This window comes from Budorcas taxicolor, chromosome 4 (genome assembly GCF_023091745.1).
Source record: "Budorcas taxicolor isolate Tak-1 chromosome 4, Takin1.1, whole genome shotgun sequence".
Taxonomy (NCBI): domain Eukaryota; kingdom Metazoa; phylum Chordata; class Mammalia; order Artiodactyla; family Bovidae; genus Budorcas; species Budorcas taxicolor.
The window spans coordinates 29,345,939-29,366,048 of NC_068913.1; the positions used below are offsets into that span (position 1 = coordinate 29,345,939).

General features: G+C 38.3%; 1 protein-coding gene across 1 annotated transcript in view; it reads left to right on the forward strand.

Annotated features, from left to right (window-relative positions):
- Positions 1-20,110, forward strand: part of HDAC9 (histone deacetylase 9) — a 584,217-nt gene that overhangs the window by 283,833 nt on the left and 280,274 nt on the right. Inside the window, exon 14 of the mRNA XM_052639177.1 lies at positions 12,671-12,804. Within this exon, the coding sequence (XP_052495137.1) occupies positions 12,671-12,804 (134 nt within the window). The remainder of the gene's footprint in view (positions 1-12,670; positions 12,805-20,110) is intronic.

Sequence of the window (20,110 nt, forward strand, 5' to 3'; positions counted from 1 at the left end):
CTCCAAATCATTTCCTTACTTTAAAAGCAAGCTTGATTATCAAGTTTTGTGATGCTGTTTCCATGTGCATGGCTGTCTACTATTGTAACCCTACTGATAATTTCTTTCCTTGGTTAAGAGAGGTGACCTTTCCCTGACATGTTGTGGTTTCCTCTACTTTTATATGTTCCCTCCATATGAATGAAACAAGTTCTCTGAATATTAGAATGATCCTACCAGTTTGAGAAAAACATGTTTTTGCAAATGAACAGGATTTGTAGGTCTTAAAGGGATCAGGCCAGGGACTTCCCTAGCAGTCCAGTGGTAAAGACACTGTGCCTCCACTTCTGGGGGGATCGATTCAGTTTCTGGTTAGGGAACTAATATCCCACTGCCATGCAGCACAGACAAAAATTAGGGAAAAAAAATCAGGTGAAAGAGTGGATTGCAAACTAAGTATGCAAGCATGACATAAACATAATCAAATCCTTCAAACTGGAAACTGGGTCATTTCACATGTTTAGCTTCTTTGCCATAATGTCAACACCCTAGTATTTATCAGAAGTTATATTCCAAGCACAAATAGGGGAATCAAGGTGAGTTTATTTTCATGTTTAATGTATGTGATGAGACACGTGCATGTGCAGGCATGCTCAGTAGTGTCCCAGTCTTTGTGACTTCAAGGATGGTAGCCCGCTCCTTGAAGGAGGCTCCTCTGTCTGTGGGATTCTCCAGGCAAAATACTGGAGTGGGTTGCCATGCCCTGCTCCAGGGGATCTTGCAGACACAGGGATCAAACCCACATCTCCTGCATCTCTGGGACTGGCAGTTGGGTTCCTTACCACTGAGCTACCTGTTGAGGCACATTTCTGGCCTAAATGAGAGTTTATGTAAACTTACATTTTTAAAAACACAGAATTTTATGCTTAGTAATTTTTCAATAAATCTTAGTTGAATTGACAAATATTAATTTGTAGTATATATACATAATGTGGAGAAGGCAATGGCAACCTACTCCAGTATTCTTGCCTAGAGAATTCCACGAACAGAGGAGCCTGGTGGGCTACAGTCCATGGGGTCACAAAGAGTTGGATACGACTTTGCCTGTGTGTACTGAACTGTGACTTCCTCCAATTTTAAAGGAAAACTGGAGAAGGAAATGGCAACCCACTCCAGTGTTCTTGCCTGGAGAATCCCAGGACAGGGGAGCCTGGTGGGCTGCCGTCTATGGGGTCGCACAGAGTCGGACACGACTGAAGCGACTTAGTAGTAGTAGTAGTAGTAGTAGTAGTAGTAGTAGTATACATAATGTGTACATGTAACTCATAAACACTTATGAATTTACCAGGTCAAATTTGAAAATACTGAAAGTGAAATTTACTTTGCAATTATTGCTCTGTAAGGATTGACTAAGTGATTCCAAAGTTACATACTTCAGTAGGAAAACACCTTATTGTCTTATTTACCTTAAGGATGTTGCATCCTGACACTTCAATTCTCAAGATAAAAATACTAAATATTCTTTTAAAAATGTGCAAAGTATGTAATTTATGTGTCTGTTAATAGCTCCTCCACTGTCACTGGGACTAAAAATATATATTTGGTTAGTGACTTTCATTTAGTGCTTTTCCAAATCCAAAGGAAATGAAATGCACTATCTTCACTCTGCTCTTCCAAATATTATTCTGGCTTTAATACAAACTGAAATTTCCCCTGTAACATGCATACTCTTACAGTCCACATGATCTCAAAATTCATCTTTGTATTTCTAATGATCTCTTTAGAGGAGAACTCTTAAGGCTTTCACTTGTGATATGTTTGAAAACAGTTTTTTATGTTTTAAGGGCCTTTCTTTTGGCTTTTTAATATTGATTTGTTGTAGATACATCAAAAAATAAAAATAAAATGTAACATTTAAGTCACTTTGAAGTCACATGTTCTTTGAGAATGTTTAGCTTTTGTTTCCCAAAGAAAGTTATAAATCTTTACTCAGTGGTTGTTCCACTAGAAAGTAAGGGAGAGAGAGTAGGTTATACAGTTAGGCAAGTTTGCTTAAATTCCTTCTGTAACGGCTATACATTTTGAAACAACTATGAAGTTATTCTGTACTAAACTCACGCAATTTTTAAGGCACACCATTCAAACCTTTACCTTCCATGTAATCCTCAACAGCCAAAGGGATAGTCATACCACCCTAATATTTCTAAAGAACAAAGCAGTGGTCCAAGGGGGAAATGTCTAAGCTCAGACAGTTGTTGAAAGATGAAGTCTCTAGTCTGCTTCCTGTGAGAACTTGAATGGACCAAGAAACAGACTAAGAAGGCGCCCCTCCGTGCTGGCCCTCCGGAGACCCTGGCTGAGGATATTTCTGGATGGCCAGGGAGGTCACTTAGCTTCTGTAGTGCCAAGGAAGAATGTGTGTCGTAGAGCCAGGTGACCACATATTCACATGCATTTTGTCATTTTGGAATATAAGTAATAACGCATGCATGCTCAGTCACTTCGGTTGTGTTCGACTCTGCGACCCCATGGACTGTAGTCCACCAGGCTCCACTGTCATGGGGATTCTCCAGGCAAGATCTGGAGTGGGTTGCCATGCCCTCTTCCAGGGGATCTTCCTGGCCCAGGGATAGAACCCATGTGTCTCATGTCTCCTGCATTGGCAGGCAGGTTCTATACCACTAGCGCCACCTTGGAAGCCCCATAAGTAATAATATTCAATGTTTATTATATACTGAATTTAAGGAGTACTTTTTTCATTCTGTCTAAGGCCAGGGCATGGTGTTTGTATGAATTGTGATGGCTAAGGAAAGGGCAATGCCTGTCATTTTCTCTGCCATAGTCTTCCTTTCTGTTCAGCTGTTCCTGAGAGAAATGAGGCTTGGCCACCGCTCCCAACAGGATTTTGAGGGTAGATGATACAATTGTGCTCTGTGTGTGTGTGTACGCATGCCCAGTTGTGTCTGACTCTTTGCGATGCATGAACTGCAGCCCACCAGGCTCCTCTGTCCATGGGATTCTCCAGGCAAGACTACCAGAGTGGGTTGCCATTCATTCCCTCTCCAGGGGATCTTCCTGACCCAGGGATCGAACTTATATCTGTTTTGTCTCCTGCACTGACAGGTGGATTCTTTGCCAACTGTGCCACTTTGCTAGTTTATGCCACGTGGAATTCGATGATACTGAATTTAATAGCAGATACATTTGGTTGACTTTTATCTTCCCCATCACCCAGTACCATTTAAGCTCTTCTTTCTCCCAGCACTAGGTTCCTTTACATAATCTGTGAAAATTCTTTCTTTATGCCATCAGGTTTTTTTAGTCAGTGTCTAATGAGAAGTAGAATTGTAGTGCTCGAACTAAAGCAGTGTTTGTGAAAGCCATTACTAATAGTTAAAAGAATTTTTAAATGGACATTTAGAGGGTGGCGCATCACAACGGAAAGTGAAATGCATTTGAATGTTTAAGTGTGAGAATAGCAGAAGTGGCCTTTCCCCTGTCTTTTTGTTTGTGTGTTTCTGCTTTTAATGAAGCTATGTTCCCAAGTTAGGCAAACTCTTGTTAATCCTTCAGGTTTTAGTTTACAGCTTACTTCCTTCAGGAAGCCTTGTTTGGCCAGCTAAATCCAAATTAAATCAATTATGGTCCCTCATAACTGGATTTTTTTTTCCCTCAAAGGTTGTAATTGATTTATTTTGGGGATTGTGTTAAAATGGGCTGTCCGTGTGGGAAGAGATTTTGTTTCCTCTTCTCTCTGACCCTAGCACTGTGGTACCTGACTAGCCCAAGGAGGGTGCTCGGTGTATATGCTTACTGTATAATAAATGAATATGCAAGTGAGATGAGAGTAAAGACACATGAATTACATGCAACTATACAAAAAACGATTAATTGTATGTTAGATGAAATTTGGAGGTGACATTTATATTTTTTAAGTAAAAAATGTTCGTTGGAAGCAATTTCGTAAGTCTGGAAAACTGTAAGGGGAGAATCACCTGTTACTCTATCACCAGAGAAAACTATAAGTAAAATATGCATTTATTTCCAGTATTTTTCCTCTTCTGTGCCTCTCTCTGACAGTGAAGGAAAGTTAAATGTTTGTGTTCATGTCTGCATGTGTGTGTACATCTGTAAATACATATGTGTGTTTGTGTGTGCGTGTGTTTGTGTGTGCATGTGTTTGTGTGTACGTGTGTTTGTGTGTGTTTTAAGACGTCTCAGAGTAGCTAATGTTACCACCTGTATTAGAATGCAGAGATTAATTTCATTTGGGTAGATAAAAGTTACTGTCCTCATATATGTGCTTGAAATTTCTCTTGAAAAGTTACCCCAATGTTTGCCTATCTAATTCTCACTGAAGATGATAAGATAGCTATCTTTTTTTAATTTAGGAGACTAAATCAACTTGGTCACATATATATTGTATTATAAATTATTTCTTATATAATAACATTTTAAAATATATATTAATATATGTTATGCATAAATGTATATATCTTTTTTGAAGAAAAAAATTTTTTGGCTTTTTCATACCCGAGAAAGTCATGCTACAACCTTCACATATACTTGGACACAGATTTACTGGGACACATTTTTTTGTCTGAAAAATCTGGAAATGTGGTTAAATGCTCAAGCATTTAATATTCAAAAGGAGAGGTCTAAGTTTAGCAATGAAGAGAAGTCTGGACCACCTTAGTATGTGTTCCTCTGTGGGCCGCCTGTTCATTCTTTTCTGGTGCCTCATGGTATATTTTCTTCATCCTACTAATCCAAAATAAATCTAAAATAAAATCATTCTTATGAGCATTTGCAGTTACATACTCATGTACATGTCTCTTTCGATTATGGATAAATTTTTCAGTTATTCCAGTTATTCTATTAATCTGATCTGCTCCTTGAGAACAGTCACTGTCTATTCTTTGATCTCCATAGTTTCTGAACATATCTAAATTTTTATTTAATGGCATTGATCTGGTTTTTTATGAAATTTGAATTCTTCTTTTGTTGCCTCCAAAGTAGACTTTAATTTTGCCACTGTTTTTATTTCTCTTGCCATCCTCATTTACCTTATGCATCTTTTTACTCGTTAATTTACCTTGGTCTCTCCTTTCAGCTCTTGGCTCCTATTTTATTTATTTATTTATTTTTGGCTCCTATTTTATAGGACCAATGTCTTCTGACATTTGAGGATTCCCCCAGATTTCTAAAATCTTATTTTGCTTCCTATAGTGAATCAAGTTCACTGAGCTTAGTAGTAGGAATTATGTTTCCTTTATATTTCTGTAGCATATTCTCACAGGCCCAGTTTTTTGTTTTTTTCCTGCTCACTCAAACTTTACGAAAGAGTTTTTTGAAGTATAGTTGATTTACAGTATTATGTTAGTTTATGGTGTAGAGCCAAGTGACTCAGTTATATGTTTTCTGACTTGTTTGTTAGAGTTTATTGTAAGATATGGAATTTTAGTTTTCTCTACTGTACAGTAGGACTTCATCTGTTTTAAAGATAGTAATTTGTATCCGATAATCCCAGACTCCTAATTTATCCCTCCTCCTGTCTTTCCCCTTTGGTAATGATAAATTTGGTTTCTATTTCTGTGACTATGTCTGTTTTGTAAATAAGTTCATTTGTATCATTTTTTAGATTCCACATATAAGTGACACATATGATACTTGTCTTTGTCTGACTTCAGTTAGTATGACAGTCTCTCAGTTCATCCATGTTGCTACAAACGGCATTATCTCCTTCCCCTTTTTTATGGCTGGGCAATAATTCCATGGTGTATATATACACTGTCTCTGTGTGTGAGCTCTGTTGTGTCCCCGACTCTTTGTAGTCCATGGGCTGGCAGCCTGCCAGGCTTCTCTGTCCATGGAATTTCCCAGGCAAAAATTCTGGAGTTGGTTGCCATTTCCTACTCCAGGGGATCTTCCTGACCCAGGGATTGAACCTGCATCTCTTGCATTTCCTGCATAGGTAGGTCGATTCTTTACCACTGGGCCACCTGGTAAGTCTCTATATACAGTACATCTTCTTTATCCATTTGTCTCTTGATGAACATCTAGATTGCTTCTGTGTCTTGGCGATTGTAAATAGCATGGCTATGAACATTGGAGTGCATGCATGCTCAGTCACTCAGTTGTGCCCAACTCTTTGAAACCCCATGGACTGTAGCCCACCAGGCTCCTCTGTCCATGGGATTTCCCCGAGCAAGAATACTGGAGTGGGTTGCCATTTCCTTTTCCATTTGGGGTGCATGTATCTTTTCAAAGTAAAGTTTTATCCAGATACATGCCTAGGACTGGAATTACTGGATCCTATGGTGACTCTTTTTGTTTTTCTAAGGAACCTCCATACTGTTTTTTCATAGTAGCTGCAACAACTTACCTCCTCGTTAATAGTATAGTAAGATTCGCTTTTCTCTCCACCCTCTCCAGGATCTATTGTTTGTAGGGTTTTGATGATGGCCATTCTGAACGATAGAAGGTAATACCTCTCTGTAGTTTTGGTTTGCTTTTTTTGTTAGTTAGTGGTGTTGAGAATCTTTTCATATGCCTTTTGGCCATCTGGATGTCTCCTTTATAGAAATGTCTGTTTAGGGGTTTAGCCCATTTTTTATTGTTTTTGTTGTTATTGAGCTGTATGTATATTTTGGAAATTATTCCCTTGTTGGTTGTATGGTTTGTAAATATTTTCTGCTAGTCTGTAGGTTTTTTTTTTTTTTTATGGTTTCCCTTGTGTTCACTCATTCTTGAAAGCTTGAATATAGAAACATCTTTCCAGATATTTACCAGCAAATATGTAGTGAATTGTGTTTGACTACACTTTTTGCCAACTTGCATACCACCTGAACCTTCTTCTCTGTTATATAGTGAATGGCAACACCTAATTTAATTCCCAGGTTCTAATAGACTTTCATATAGTGTAGTTAGAAGCCCTAGGGTGAAATTTCTTCCACCCCCTTCCTTTTCTTAGCTGCTGGTGAAATGATTTACATCAACAAACAAATCTCTAAGTCTAGAAATGCTCCTTGTGTACTCAGAGGTACAATTTAGCAAGTTTTAAACAATTATTTTTGTATACTTCATTTGCTTGCTGAACAAATCAAGTTTTACGCATAATTAAAAATGTAGTATCTGGCACTTTCAGTGTTCCTGTTAAAAGATATTATAACAAATAATTCAGGTGTTATAATATAAAGAGTATAGTTACAGGTAAAAATTAGGCAAGATAAACCTATAAATAGAATAGAACTATAAACCTTATGGAGAGATTTCTCTTATAGATGGAAAGTATAATAGCTGTTCTGGACGTGATTTAGAGGTTATTAGAAATGACTCCTGCTTCAAGGTAACTCCTTCTATCCATTTTAGTAATCCTACCAGTTGCAATCCATTTTTTAAAGTTTTGTTTTTTTTTAAATTCTCAAGAGGTCATCTTTGACTTCTCAGCCCCATATTTTTTTTTATTTCCTTACCTACCATGCAGGGTTTTAAACATACATGTCATATAACTGTCTTTGTGAATGCCTTACCTTTACTGCTAGGTCATAAGTTAAATGTAATAAATTAAAGTTTCTGATACCTGGATCATTGAGAGCATTCAGTGACTGTTTACTGAACCTGCATCCTTTAGGAAAGTTATTATATATATATATGTGTGTGTGTGTGTGTGTGTGTGTATATTTACTGTGCTTTAGTTCTTGGTTCAGTCCTTTGGCCCTGCAAGATGTTTAGTATGTGTCATTGAGCAAATCCTTGGAAAGGTGTGGAACCTCAGGCATTAACCAGAAAAGCAATATGAAGTTGAATTTTAAGAAGCTGGGATCAGGAGTTTTAGGTTGAAGGATTCTGAACTCAGCTTTCCTAATAGACCAATGTGGACTCAGCCCCACAGTCATTTAGACTGAGCATAAACCTAAAGAAATGAATGCTTTCTATAACTAAAGAAACTATATGCAATGATTAAGGAAAGGCAAAGATGCTACACTGTGTACTTTACATACTTACCTCATTTAATAAAACGGAAAGCCATAGAAAGCACAAAGTCCAAGCTTATAAAAAAAATCAAAAAATTTTAAGAGATTTTTTTTTTTTTAGCAGAAAATAAACAACTAGGGTTTAAAATTCAGGTAAAGGTTTATGTTAAGACTCCTTTGTGTATTTTATTTATTTTCTCAAAACCTAGCTTTAACTCTTGTCCCATTGATTAAGGGACAGGTTGATCTCTGTCTTTAGACAAACTAAAGGGTCAAAGAAAAGTGGAATTCTATGTGAATCCCAAAGAGAAGAGCAGACTTGTTTCTCACCCTAGAAGTTTCTGTTTCTGAGGGGAAAAAAAGATGAAAGAAATGGAGATGAAGGATGAGGTTAAGTCTCACCTTGCAGTCTACCTGTTAACACTTCATTGCTACATCATTAAGATGAGTAGGTGGAGGTTTTGGGTTCCAGACTTTATTTATTTTTTCTTCAATTTGAATGTCTTTCCAAGAGCTCCTGGACTTTGTATTATAATCTCCAGATACTTGGCAATAATTTTCAGCTACCATAACCTGTTTCATATATATATATATATATATATATATATATATATATATATATATATATATTTTGGCAGTGGCTGATGGAGACATTGTTGCTGTAAGAGAAATGATTACTATGGAGATGAAGTCAGATATGTCAAGAGATGAAATAGTGAAAAAAATAAGCAACCTAATGATTAGAATCTCTATTCTTAAAGAATATGTTTTCAAAATGAGGGAAATGCTGTATTTTATGTTTCCATGTTAATCATTAATATATCTTCTAGGCAGTACAAAACTGGTAGAAAATATGTCCAGCAGTTCCTGTTATGTAATAGCAACTCATAAATACTTGATATATCTGAGTTGTGCAGACTTGTCTAATGTATCATCATATTGTGAATGTTGCTTTTTATGCCTGCTTACTTTTTTTTCCCCTGCCTTCCTCTTTTCTCTCTTTTGGCTTTATTTAAACATATTTATTCATCTCTTTTTAGTGTAAAATTCCATGTATAAATATAATGAGCATAATAAATGCTTGTGTTAGAGGCACCTACTGGTAGGAAGATAAGATAAGATGTCCTTGTGGCTCAGATGGTAAAGAATTTGCCTGCAATGCAGGAGGTCCAGGTTTGATCCCTGGGTGGAGAAGATCCCCTAGAGAAGGCATGGGCAACCCACTCCAGTATTCTTGCGTGGAGAATTCCATGGACAGAGGAGCATGGCGGGCTACAGTCCATGGGGTCACAAAGAATAGGACACAACTGAGTGGCTAACACTTTCACTTCATTTTCACCAGGAGGAAGATGAGGCATGTAGTACAAAGAAATCAGTCTATAAAAACTTAAGTAGTCCAATGAGGTCCACCAAGTAGGTTCATCAAGAAAGGTTTTTTATAATGGATGGAGATATCTGACCTAGTTATTCCATCAATTCATTTGTTCATGTTTTTCACTCATTTATTAAAATTATACTTGAGAATCTACTGTTTTCCCAACATATTTATAGACACTAAGAGTTCAGAGGTAAACAATGTAACTCTAGTCTGTGTTGTACAGATAGTAAAGAAAATATCCAATTAACAAGATTATACACCAATTATAGAACTGTACTAAATGTTACAAAGAAGATGCTATGAGAACATATAGTTGGAGATGTAATTTAGAGATCACAAGTCATGTGAAGAGTTGACTCATTGGAAAAGACCCTGATGCTGGGAGGGATTGAGGGCAGGAGGAGAAGGGGATGACAGAGGATGAGATGGCTGGATGGCATCACCAACTCGATGGATGTGAGTTTGGGTAGACTCCAGGAGTTGGTGGTGGACAGGGAGGGCTCGCGTGCTGTGATTCATGGGGTCACAAAGAGTCCGACATGACTGAGTGACTGAACTGAACTGAGGAATGCTTTATTGAGGAAGTGACATTGAAACAGTCTTGAAGAATGAGTAGGTATTAGCTGAGTTAAGAGGGCCAGAAAACAGAATTTTTGGCATTGATGGAACAGCATGTATGAAGATCCCAAGGCACATGTGATTTTGAGTCTTTTGAAAACTAGAAGGTAAAGTAAACCTTTGTGGGAGAAATAAAGATCAAGGCAGGGAAGTATGAGATGAAGCTGGAGAGGTGGAGACAGGCGTGTCTGCGCTGCCTTGAGAAATTTAACCTCATCTTTGAAGTCACCAAAGGACTGAAGCAAAGGTAGCAACTCTCGTAAGTGGCAAATAGAGTAGAATGAAAGTCAGATAGCCATTACAGGGCTATCTCGAGTTCAGATTAAAGATAAGAGTACCCTGGATTGTATGGTTTCAGCATTGGAGATAAGAGAGTGAGTTTGCATCTTCCAGGGGAAAATAGACCTTACTTATTGGTTTATTGGAGAGGGAGTGTCAAGAGGACAGTAAAATTTCTTACATGAGCAGTGGTGGTGATATCTTTCACTGAAATGAGAAATGGTATGTGAAGCTTAAGATTATGAGCTCAAATATGATATTCCTATTTTATGAAAACTAGGAGACATCCAAATGGAGATTTTAGATTGGCAATTTAGATGAGTGTTCAAGAGATCGGCCCTGAAGATGAAAATGCGAGAGTTGGGGGCATGTGGAGGGATTCTGAAGCCATTTGTGTCTTGAGAATCACTATTAAACATCTACAGGGCATCATGAGTCAGACAAAGATAAATACTGTATAAACTAAAGTCTGTATAGCCAGATCTGGAATCTAAGAAACAAAACAAAACTAAGTGACAGCATACTCAATTGTGTAGTTGCCAGAGGGAAGGGGGTTGGAGAGCTGGGCCAAATCAGTGAAGGGGATTAAGAGATACAGACCTCCAGTTATAAAATAAATAAACCATGGCGACGTAATAATAAGGTACAAGGGATATAGTAAAATAATTGTAATAGAGACTTCCTTGGCGGTCCAGTGGTTAGGACTATGCTTGCCCTCTGCGGGGCACAGGTTTGATCCCTGATTGGAGAAGTAGGGTCCCACATGCCGTGTGGTTTGGTCAAACAAAAAAAATTGTAATAGCTTTGTATGGGCACAGATATTTACTAGACTTATTGTGGTGATCATTTTGCAGTATATGAAAATGTCAAATCACTATGTAGTACACCTGGAATTAATGTAATATTGTATATGTCAGCTATATTTCAATTAATAGGAAGAAGTGGATGTTATTTGGACCAGCGAAATAGTTTTTTCTTAGACATAATTTTTGCCACATGGTTTCAAAATACACATGTCATTCTGCATGATTTTAATACACTCAGGGACACATTTTCCCCTCTTGAATAACATCCCTCTAACACAATAATGTAAGGGAGAATAAAATGCATTAATTGAACCTACTTTATAACACTAATTGCTTGTACTTATCTGTTCTTGAATAGATATTTAGAAAGTTATTATAATGGACTCTTCTGCATTCTGTGCCCCCAGAGAATGTATTTTGATGGTAATTTATTGGAATATTTCATTGATTAAATAATTTCTTACATCAGGCAATTTTGTAAATAACATATTTTCCCCCCAAGGAATTGGGTTAAGGATGGAAATTTTTTTATAATAATTATCATCTAATTTGTTGCTTTAAAGAGCCCTACTTTGTATATGCCTAACAGTTCATTTCATCAAATGTGTATGAAATCTTTCACATCAAAGACTCTGAAACATGAAATGTGTTAACTCATGATAAACACAGAATTTGTTGTGTCTGTGTGATTTCTACTAAAGATATTGCTACTGACTTATTTTTTTAAAGAAACATTTCAAATGTTCCACAATATTATAAAAACTATCGGTTCAGTTCAGTCTCTCAGTCGTGTCCAACTCTTTGCAACCCCATGAATTGCAGCACACCAGGCCTCCCTGTCTATCCGGAGTTCACTCAAACTCATGTCCATCGAGTCAGTGATGCCATCCAGCCATCTCATCCTCTGTCGTCCCCTTCTCCTCCTGCCCCCAATCCCTCCCAGCATCAGAGTCTTTTCCAATGAGTCAACTCTTGGCAATGAGGTGGCCAAAGTACTGGAGTTTCAGCTTTAGCATCATTAAAAACTATAATATCTGTATTACTTACAGATTGACATAAATTGTGAAGAAACACAGTAAGCAGAAAAGAAACTCTGCACAACTTTGAAGGAATTAATAAGCATATGAATAGGCAAGTAGTTGGAAACTTTCAGTTTGTTACAGATGTAACATGACCTAAACTATGGAGAGACTTACTCGTGAAATAAAGTCACACTTTAAAGAGCTCATTTTGTGGATTCACTGATAAAATTGAGACCTCTGCTGAATTGAATTATCTGTCTAAAAATACTCCATAGTAATTTAAGATACTGGTAAAATTGCAGTTTTGGTTTTTTTTTAACCTGCAGTTTCTCAAATATCATCACCTTTTTTACTTTACAGATTTACTTAGTAAGCCTAGGGTCTGATACTAATTCATGAGTTGAGTATTTTTTGCATATATATCCAGACCCATAGAACTAAATAGTTCTTATGTGCTTTCAGGAAATTTGTGGATATGTATTATTTCTCTATTTGTATTATTTCTCCATTATTTCTAAATTTATTTGGAAAAGAATACCTTTTTTGAGTGATCTTATTGTCATGTATCTTGTGCCATTACTCATCTTCTGTTGTGTTTTCTTTGTCCTAAAGGAATTGCCTATGATCCTTTGATGCTGAAACACCAGTGCATTTGTGGCAATTCCACCACCCACCCTGAGCATGCTGGACGAATACAGAGCATCTGGTCACGGCTGCAAGAAACTGGGCTGCTAAATAAATGTGAGGTAATCCTGAATTGGCCACACTCTTTTACTTACTTAAATAAATCATGTAAAGAGGCCAGTATTCATTTGGGTAGTTGTAGAAAAATGTTAACTCTGTAGCACAAACACCATGATTGATGAACCGTCATGGACACCAGTAACATATAACCTGACCCTGGGCTGGGCACACAGTGGGGACTCAGTCTGTGCTGACGGGCTGAGCAGCTGCCTGATGTGTGTGCCATTACTGTAGGGTGTTTTTTTTCTTTTTGGGTACACACGGAACTATTCTTGTTTCCAGTAGGTATCGTTTATTGAGTTAATTTTCTGAGAAGCTCTTCACAAATGGTTAGGGGCTACATAGTTGTTATTTCTTACTGTAAGCAATTCTCTGAACTCACATATATGCCAATTTCGCCTCATGGAAATGGAATAGTTTTAAAAGATTAACTGTCTCTTAAAAGTTTTAAAAGATTACCAGAAAGAATCACTTCTTTTTATTGGTATTTAGATTCATTTCTATAGATTCTTGTATTATTTTTTATTTAGAAAATTCTGGCTTATTGAGGCTTTTAAAAGTTAAAAGTAAAAATGATATCAGGTCAGAAAGGCTCCCTTTGTCAAATTTGTAAAATATGTAACAACAGCAGTTGGTTGATTTAGCTGCTATAAATGTCCGTTGTTGCTTAAGATCTAGTAACAGTCTATATTTGAGTCTAAACTTTTTTAAAAGAAAAGTATCCTCTATATGTTATTTTACATTACCTTAGCATTTATTGATCAAAAGCACTTTTTCCTGCATGTATATTACGTTCCAGATGTGTTCGAGGGACTAGAATCATGGAATTTCACTAGACAAACATGGTCCCTATTCTTGTAGTCTGAACAGTTGACATATTACTATTTGGTTCCTAGCTATTATTATTTGGTTCCCTTGCCCTTCTCTATAAGAGCAATGAAGGAACTCTAGTTCTCACCAATTTGGGAAACATGTAAGTGGATAATATTTTGACCATAGGTATGTCATGAGGAAACTAATAACATTGAAACCATGTTAAATCCACTATTCTTAAAATAGTGAATAGTGATAAAGACAGTCTCTTGTGACTACTTTTGAATTAATTGATTTTAATACCCGAAAATGTGGTCAAGAAAATTCTATTCAAAGCCAATTTACTTTAAAGTGAACCTGTAAAAAATTTCAGTGGAAATAAAGATGTCAAAGTCAAGTACACTTGACTCTACTTGATAATGAGTGTTAGTTCTGTCTGATCTTTTTTCTCTTCAGAGTGGCAAAAATAACTAACTTTGAAAGATGCAAAGTCATTCATTCATTCAATGTGTTTGCTTCTAAGAATAAATTCTTTTCTTTATTGATTTTTTCTCTTTTGGAGATGAACTATGTATCTTCTCTTACAGGGAAATTAAATGGTCATTTTCTTTACATCAACACAGATAATGTTGATGGGTCATTAAGCAGTCTCGATATTGTGAATGAATACGCCAGAGAAGTGTATACAGATTTAGTTTCACAACTTTTATTATATGTTGGTAACAGAATTATCAAATACCCTTCATATTTAGAGTTCTGCTTTTGAGTAAGTGTATCCTTTACCTAGAAACTCAGACGTGAAATAATTTCAGCTAGATTTATTTCTATGGTTCTTTCTTTTTTTTTTTTTTCATATAATTTTATTTTATTTTTTTTGATGTTTTATTTATTTATTTTTTTATGTCAATATTCTTTATTTTTTTTTTAATTTTAAAATCTTTAATTCTTACATGTGTTCCCAAACATGAACCCCCCTCCCACCTCCCTCCCCATAACATCTCTGTGGGTCATCCCCATGCACCAGCCCCAAGCATGCTGTATCCTGCGTCAGACATAGATTAGCGATTCAATTCTTACATGATAGTATACATGATAATGACGACCCTGTATGCAAGACAGGAAAAAAGACGCAGCTGTCTATAACGGACTTTTGGACTCAGAGGGAGAGGGAGAGGGTGGGATGATATGGGAGAATGGCTTTCTATGGTTCTTTCTTGAGTGAAAGTCTATTATTCATATTTTGCCAGTAGCACCCATGTTATGTGGCAGAAAGCTTCATATTCTTTGGTAAATTTTAGAGTTATATCATTGTTTTTGATAATGCAGGTTGGAAGCCAGATCACTCTATTAGAGTCTGCACACTCCGATATGAAGCCGGTGAAGTAAACCATCAAGGAGACTCCTTTGTAGTAGATTGGCCTTAACGGATATTTATTCATGAGAGCGTTCCTGTCTCACCTTTGCATCTCTTGCAGATGTCTTCTAGCTTGGCAGTCTCTCTGTGCTTTTGTAAGCTGAGGCATTGCTGTCATTTTGTCACTTTCCAGTCTTTGTTATATCCTGAAGCCTAGCCTCAACCACTCCAAATGAGTGGTGCCTAATCACAGCTTCAGTGTACTGTTAGGCTGTGGCGTTCCTTCAATCTTTTACCTGAAGGAACACTGTTTATAAAAGCAGCAAAGTACAGAAGTAAATGGGATGTAATATGATTCATACTGGTCTTAAAATTTTAGAAGTTTGTTATCTGTTTCTGATGAGTCTTTCTTTTTTTTTTTTTTTTTCCAGTTCCTGGTATATCACATTCTTTTGGTCTTGTGTTATTTGAAACCATGAAGTTCAACTTATACAGCAGCACTAACTGATATGTGTCAGACCCAAGATGAAATATTAGAAGGACTGTGACTCTTTGTGACCCCATGGACTGTACAGTCCATGGAATTCTCCAGGCCAGAATACTGGAGTGGGTAGCCTTGCCCTTCTCCAAGTAATCTTCCCAACCCAGGGATCAAACCTAGGTCTCCCACATTGCAGGGAGATTCTTTACCAGCTGAGCTATAAGGGAAGTCCAGAGACTGTATGGTTGACAAAAATGAGTGGGTCTATTCCAGTTCAGTCAGCTAAATAAGTGTCTCTCTAGCAAATAATCAATGGCTTTCCTGGGGGCTCAGTGGTAAAGAATCTGCCTGCCAATACAGGACGCAGGTTCAGTCCCTGAGTTCAATCCCTTTCTGGGTCGAGAAGACCCCCTGGAAGTTGCCTAGGAAATCCTGTGGACAGAGGAGACTGGCAGGCTACAGTCCATGCTGTCCCAAGGAGTCAGATACTCCAAGCATGCGGGCACACAGCATACTAGCAAACAATCATGCAATAAACAAATAATGTACTTGAAAGCCCAGATCAGCAGACTGGCTTTTCATGAAGACCAAGCACAAAAGTCGGATCCAAAACTTCAATAATGCAAACAGAAGCCCCTTTTCCTAACATAGCTGAAGAGCAGTTTGTCAGGTGTTCGCTTTCTGAAGTGATGCAGTTGTTGCCCATGTGTGTTTATTTGCTCCTGTGTTATGAAAATATCTATGACTTGAACTGATCCAAACCAAAATGTGCAGTGGAATTTCTAAAGCCATTAAAAACCCATTACTAGCTTTAAGACACCTAGGAATTTAATATTCCTTTGGCTTGTGTGAATAACAAGAAGTATTCAAAGTGGAATTTTAAAAACGATTATTAAGTAAAATAATGTAGCCTTTCTCTAGAGACTTTCCTGTATAGCAGTAACAAAAGGGATAATACATACAACCAAAAGAAACGTGACTTATTTTTTCTTCCTCATTGTTTCTATCAGAAGTTGGGGGGAGGAAAAAGGGAACATACAGAGGTTGTTCTAGGCTATTTTAGCTCACCTGGAAATAGTAGAATCTATTTCCTTAGGCAGTACTCTCCCTAGTAAACGCAGCTGACATGATTGATGCATGTTTGTTGTGGATTTTCTTTTGAAAATTTTGATTTGACAAGTCGATTATAATATACACATTTTTAAATATATTACTTGCAAAGATGCTAGCCTTTCCCTCTAAATTATTTTGAAAATGTCAATGCTGTGTGCTGGGCAACCCCAAGCAGACATACAACAAACCTTTTAGCGATTCAGCAAAACTTAGTACACTCGGTTTCTGAAAAACCAAGAGAAAAGCACACTGTAATTGGCAAGTGCTTGCATCCATGTGCGCATGCTAAGTCGCTTCAGTCATGTCTGACTCTTTGCAACCCCATGGACTGTGGCCTGCCAGATTCCTCTGTCCCTGGGATTCTCTAGGCAGGAATACTGGAGTGGGTTGCCATTTCCTCCTCCAGGGGATCTTCATGACTTAGGGATCGAACCCATGTCTCTTACGTCTCCTTCATTGGTAGGCCAGTTTTTTTTACCACTTGCGCCACCCCGGAAGCCTGGTTGGATCTGTTGTGGGTACAGTATCTGGTTGAAGAGGCAGGAAGTTTCCTATATTAACAAGCTTCCTAGTTTGTGTTTATGAGGCTTCTAAAGCGATCAAGGCCAATGACAATGTCTTTCTTTTTTAACATATGTTTGTTTATTTGTCTGCACTGACTCTTAATTGCAGTATGTAGGATCTTTAGTTGTGGCACGTGGAATCTAGTTCTCTGACTAGGGATTAAACCTGGGACCCTTGCATTGAGTGTGTGGCATCTTAGCCACTAAGCTACCAGGGAAGTCCCAACAATTAGAAGTGTCTTCTAATTAGACGTTACTTATTAACTCCAATAAATTAACCGTAAAACCTGACATTGTGAGCCATGTGGCAGAGCAGTTCTCCTGGGTTCCCTTACCCTACTGCTCTCCACTCAGGTGCCCTTTCCCAATAAAATCTCTTGCTTTGTCAGCACATGTGTCTCCTCAGACAATTCACTTCCGAGTGTTAGACAAGAGCCCAGTTTCGGGTCCTGGAAAGGGTCCCCCTTCCGGCAACAAATGGCGACTCTGATGGGACTCTTCTTCGCTGAGACTGACATCCTGACCACTCGGGGTACTCAGGGGCCAGCTTGCCTGCCAATGGACCAGACCCAGCGGCCGCAACTGGGACCCTTTTGTTCCCGGTCTCCTCCTGACACAGACAATTGGCCAGAGTGCCCCGACTGGTAAGGAACAAGAGACTTTATTGACCCCTCTCCTCTTCCCTCTCTTTCCTTTCCTTAACCATTCCTATCCTTCCCTGTTTTTCTAGTCCCCGGTCCTGGATGCAGGAATCTGGTCGAAGGGCTCTTAGCCTGAGCTGAGGATTGGAGACTGATCACCTCCTCTTGGCAGAGAACTCAAATTCTGGTTCTGGTCTGATCTGATTTCTGGTAGGGCCGAGTTCCAGTCCTCCCTTCTCTGGAGGCCCAGGTGGGCCGGAGACGTCTGTAAGGCCACCCCTTTCACGCCCCCCTCTCCCGCCTCCTCCCCCTTCTTCTTTCAACCTGGCTTCCTTTCCTCCCCTGAAATATTTGATGTTAGTACTTCAATCTGAAGTTCTGTGTCTCTATAGGAGGTTTTCTGAGAGACTGTATTATTCTATTTAAGGGCTTCCCTGGTGGCACAGAGGTTAAAGCGTCTGCCTCCAATGTGGGAGACCTGGGTTCGATCTCTGGGTCGGGAAGATCCCCTGGAGAAGTAAATGGCAACCCACTCCAGTATTCTTGCCTGGAGAATCCCATGGAAGGAGGAGCTTGGTGGGCTACAGTCCACAGGTCGCAAAGAGTCGGACCCAACTAAGAGACTTCACTTTCACTTATTAACTCCAAGAGAAGTTAGGTTCTATCTTGAGTGTTAACGAATATTTATAGCCCAAGGACATAAGGAGAATCAGGCCTTTCTAAGTTGTTTAAGTAGGACTAAGAGGAATTTAAAATCCGGATCTATTCCTTGGTTGTGTCTAAACTGTGCATTCCTGAGAGAGAAAACTGTTGTGTCCGGGATGCCAGGGGTTTGAGAACTGGCCCTGATGTGTAGGTCACTGCTCTCTCCATAGCAGTGTGGACAAACTCATCTCTTAGTAGTAAAAAACAAGAACTTAGTTGTCTCAAAAGAGAGAAAGTGTCTTAGATTTTATAGAAAAAGATACAGTAGAATAGAAATATAACACACTAGCTGGGTCAGTATATTGTTTCTCAGTATCCTGATAGCAGTTTGCCATCTTTCAGCATTTTCCTGCCAGGTTTGTGTAGCCACCCATAGTTATTGGGTGAAATTGACAGAGCTCTGGGGACATAGAGCTGAGCATGAGGAGAATCCTGTGGCTAGGTAAGTGGCATTTGTTGATTGATTTTAGGGATGCTTAAATGTTAGCTTATATCAGAATCACCTGAGAGAATGTTGAGATACGGACTGTTGGGCTCCAGCCCCAGAGTTTCAGAATCAGCAGGAGTGAGGTGCTACTGGAGTGGGCAGTCCAGAATTTGTATTTCTTCAGTGTGTCTGTGCAATCCTGATATTGCTGATCTGGGTACCACACTTTGAGAACAGTGATCTATCCCTTCAGCCATCTTTATCAAGAATTTTTATTTCCCAGTCTCCTGTGTTTGGATCTGGAGATAGAATACTGAGTAAATATAACCCATGTCTCAAGGCTGTTACAGTCTGGTGAGATCATCAGACGATAATCAAATGATCACACAAATAAATATGTCACTGCACACTCTCAAGGGGTTTTGAGTCACTAGTTGTATGCTACAGTGATTTTAAAGACTCGTCAATTGAGCTTTGGGAAGGAATAAAAGGAGAAAGGCTGTGGTCAGCTGTCTCTATGACCCTGACAACATCAGAGAGGCCCTTTGAGCGAGAGATAGAGGAGGAAACGTTATATATTAGAGAACAAAGGAGCAAGTCTATCAGACCTTAAGATGAGCTTGCCCTCCATCAAACTGTATTCAAGTTCCTTTGTCAACTAGGGTTAAAATTTCACTGGGGCAGAAGGTAGGGAGTCTCAATTGCTCTGACGTACAGAGCAAACACCCTTTCCCAAGCCAATGAAGTAGTCAATTTTGCAATTAAACAGTGTACATGATAGAATAGTTGGCAATCTGAAAACGTTAAAAGAGCTTCTGTATTTTTAAGTGATAGTCTGATCCACAAATCAAACTTATGTATTGTTTCATTTATCAAGGTAAAAAATTAATCAGAATGGATTCCTTCAAAGCTATTGTTCAGCATTAGAGTTGACCTTAGTCCTGCCATTAATTATGTGTACTTTTGTCAAATCAGTTAACCTTAGTGGTCTTTGGTTTTCCCATGTGTAAGATGAGGATGTTAGGCAGGATATTAGCTAGGATCTCTTCCAGTCCTAATAACACTTGAAACTAGATGGCTGAGAAATTAATTTGGAACATAGTACTTTCTTTGGTTGAGGGTAGAAAAAAATTTTAGTAAACTTTTTGCTTTTAGTTTGTAAGCTATCATGTAAATTGACTGTGCTTACAGTACTGATTGGCAGCCAGAGA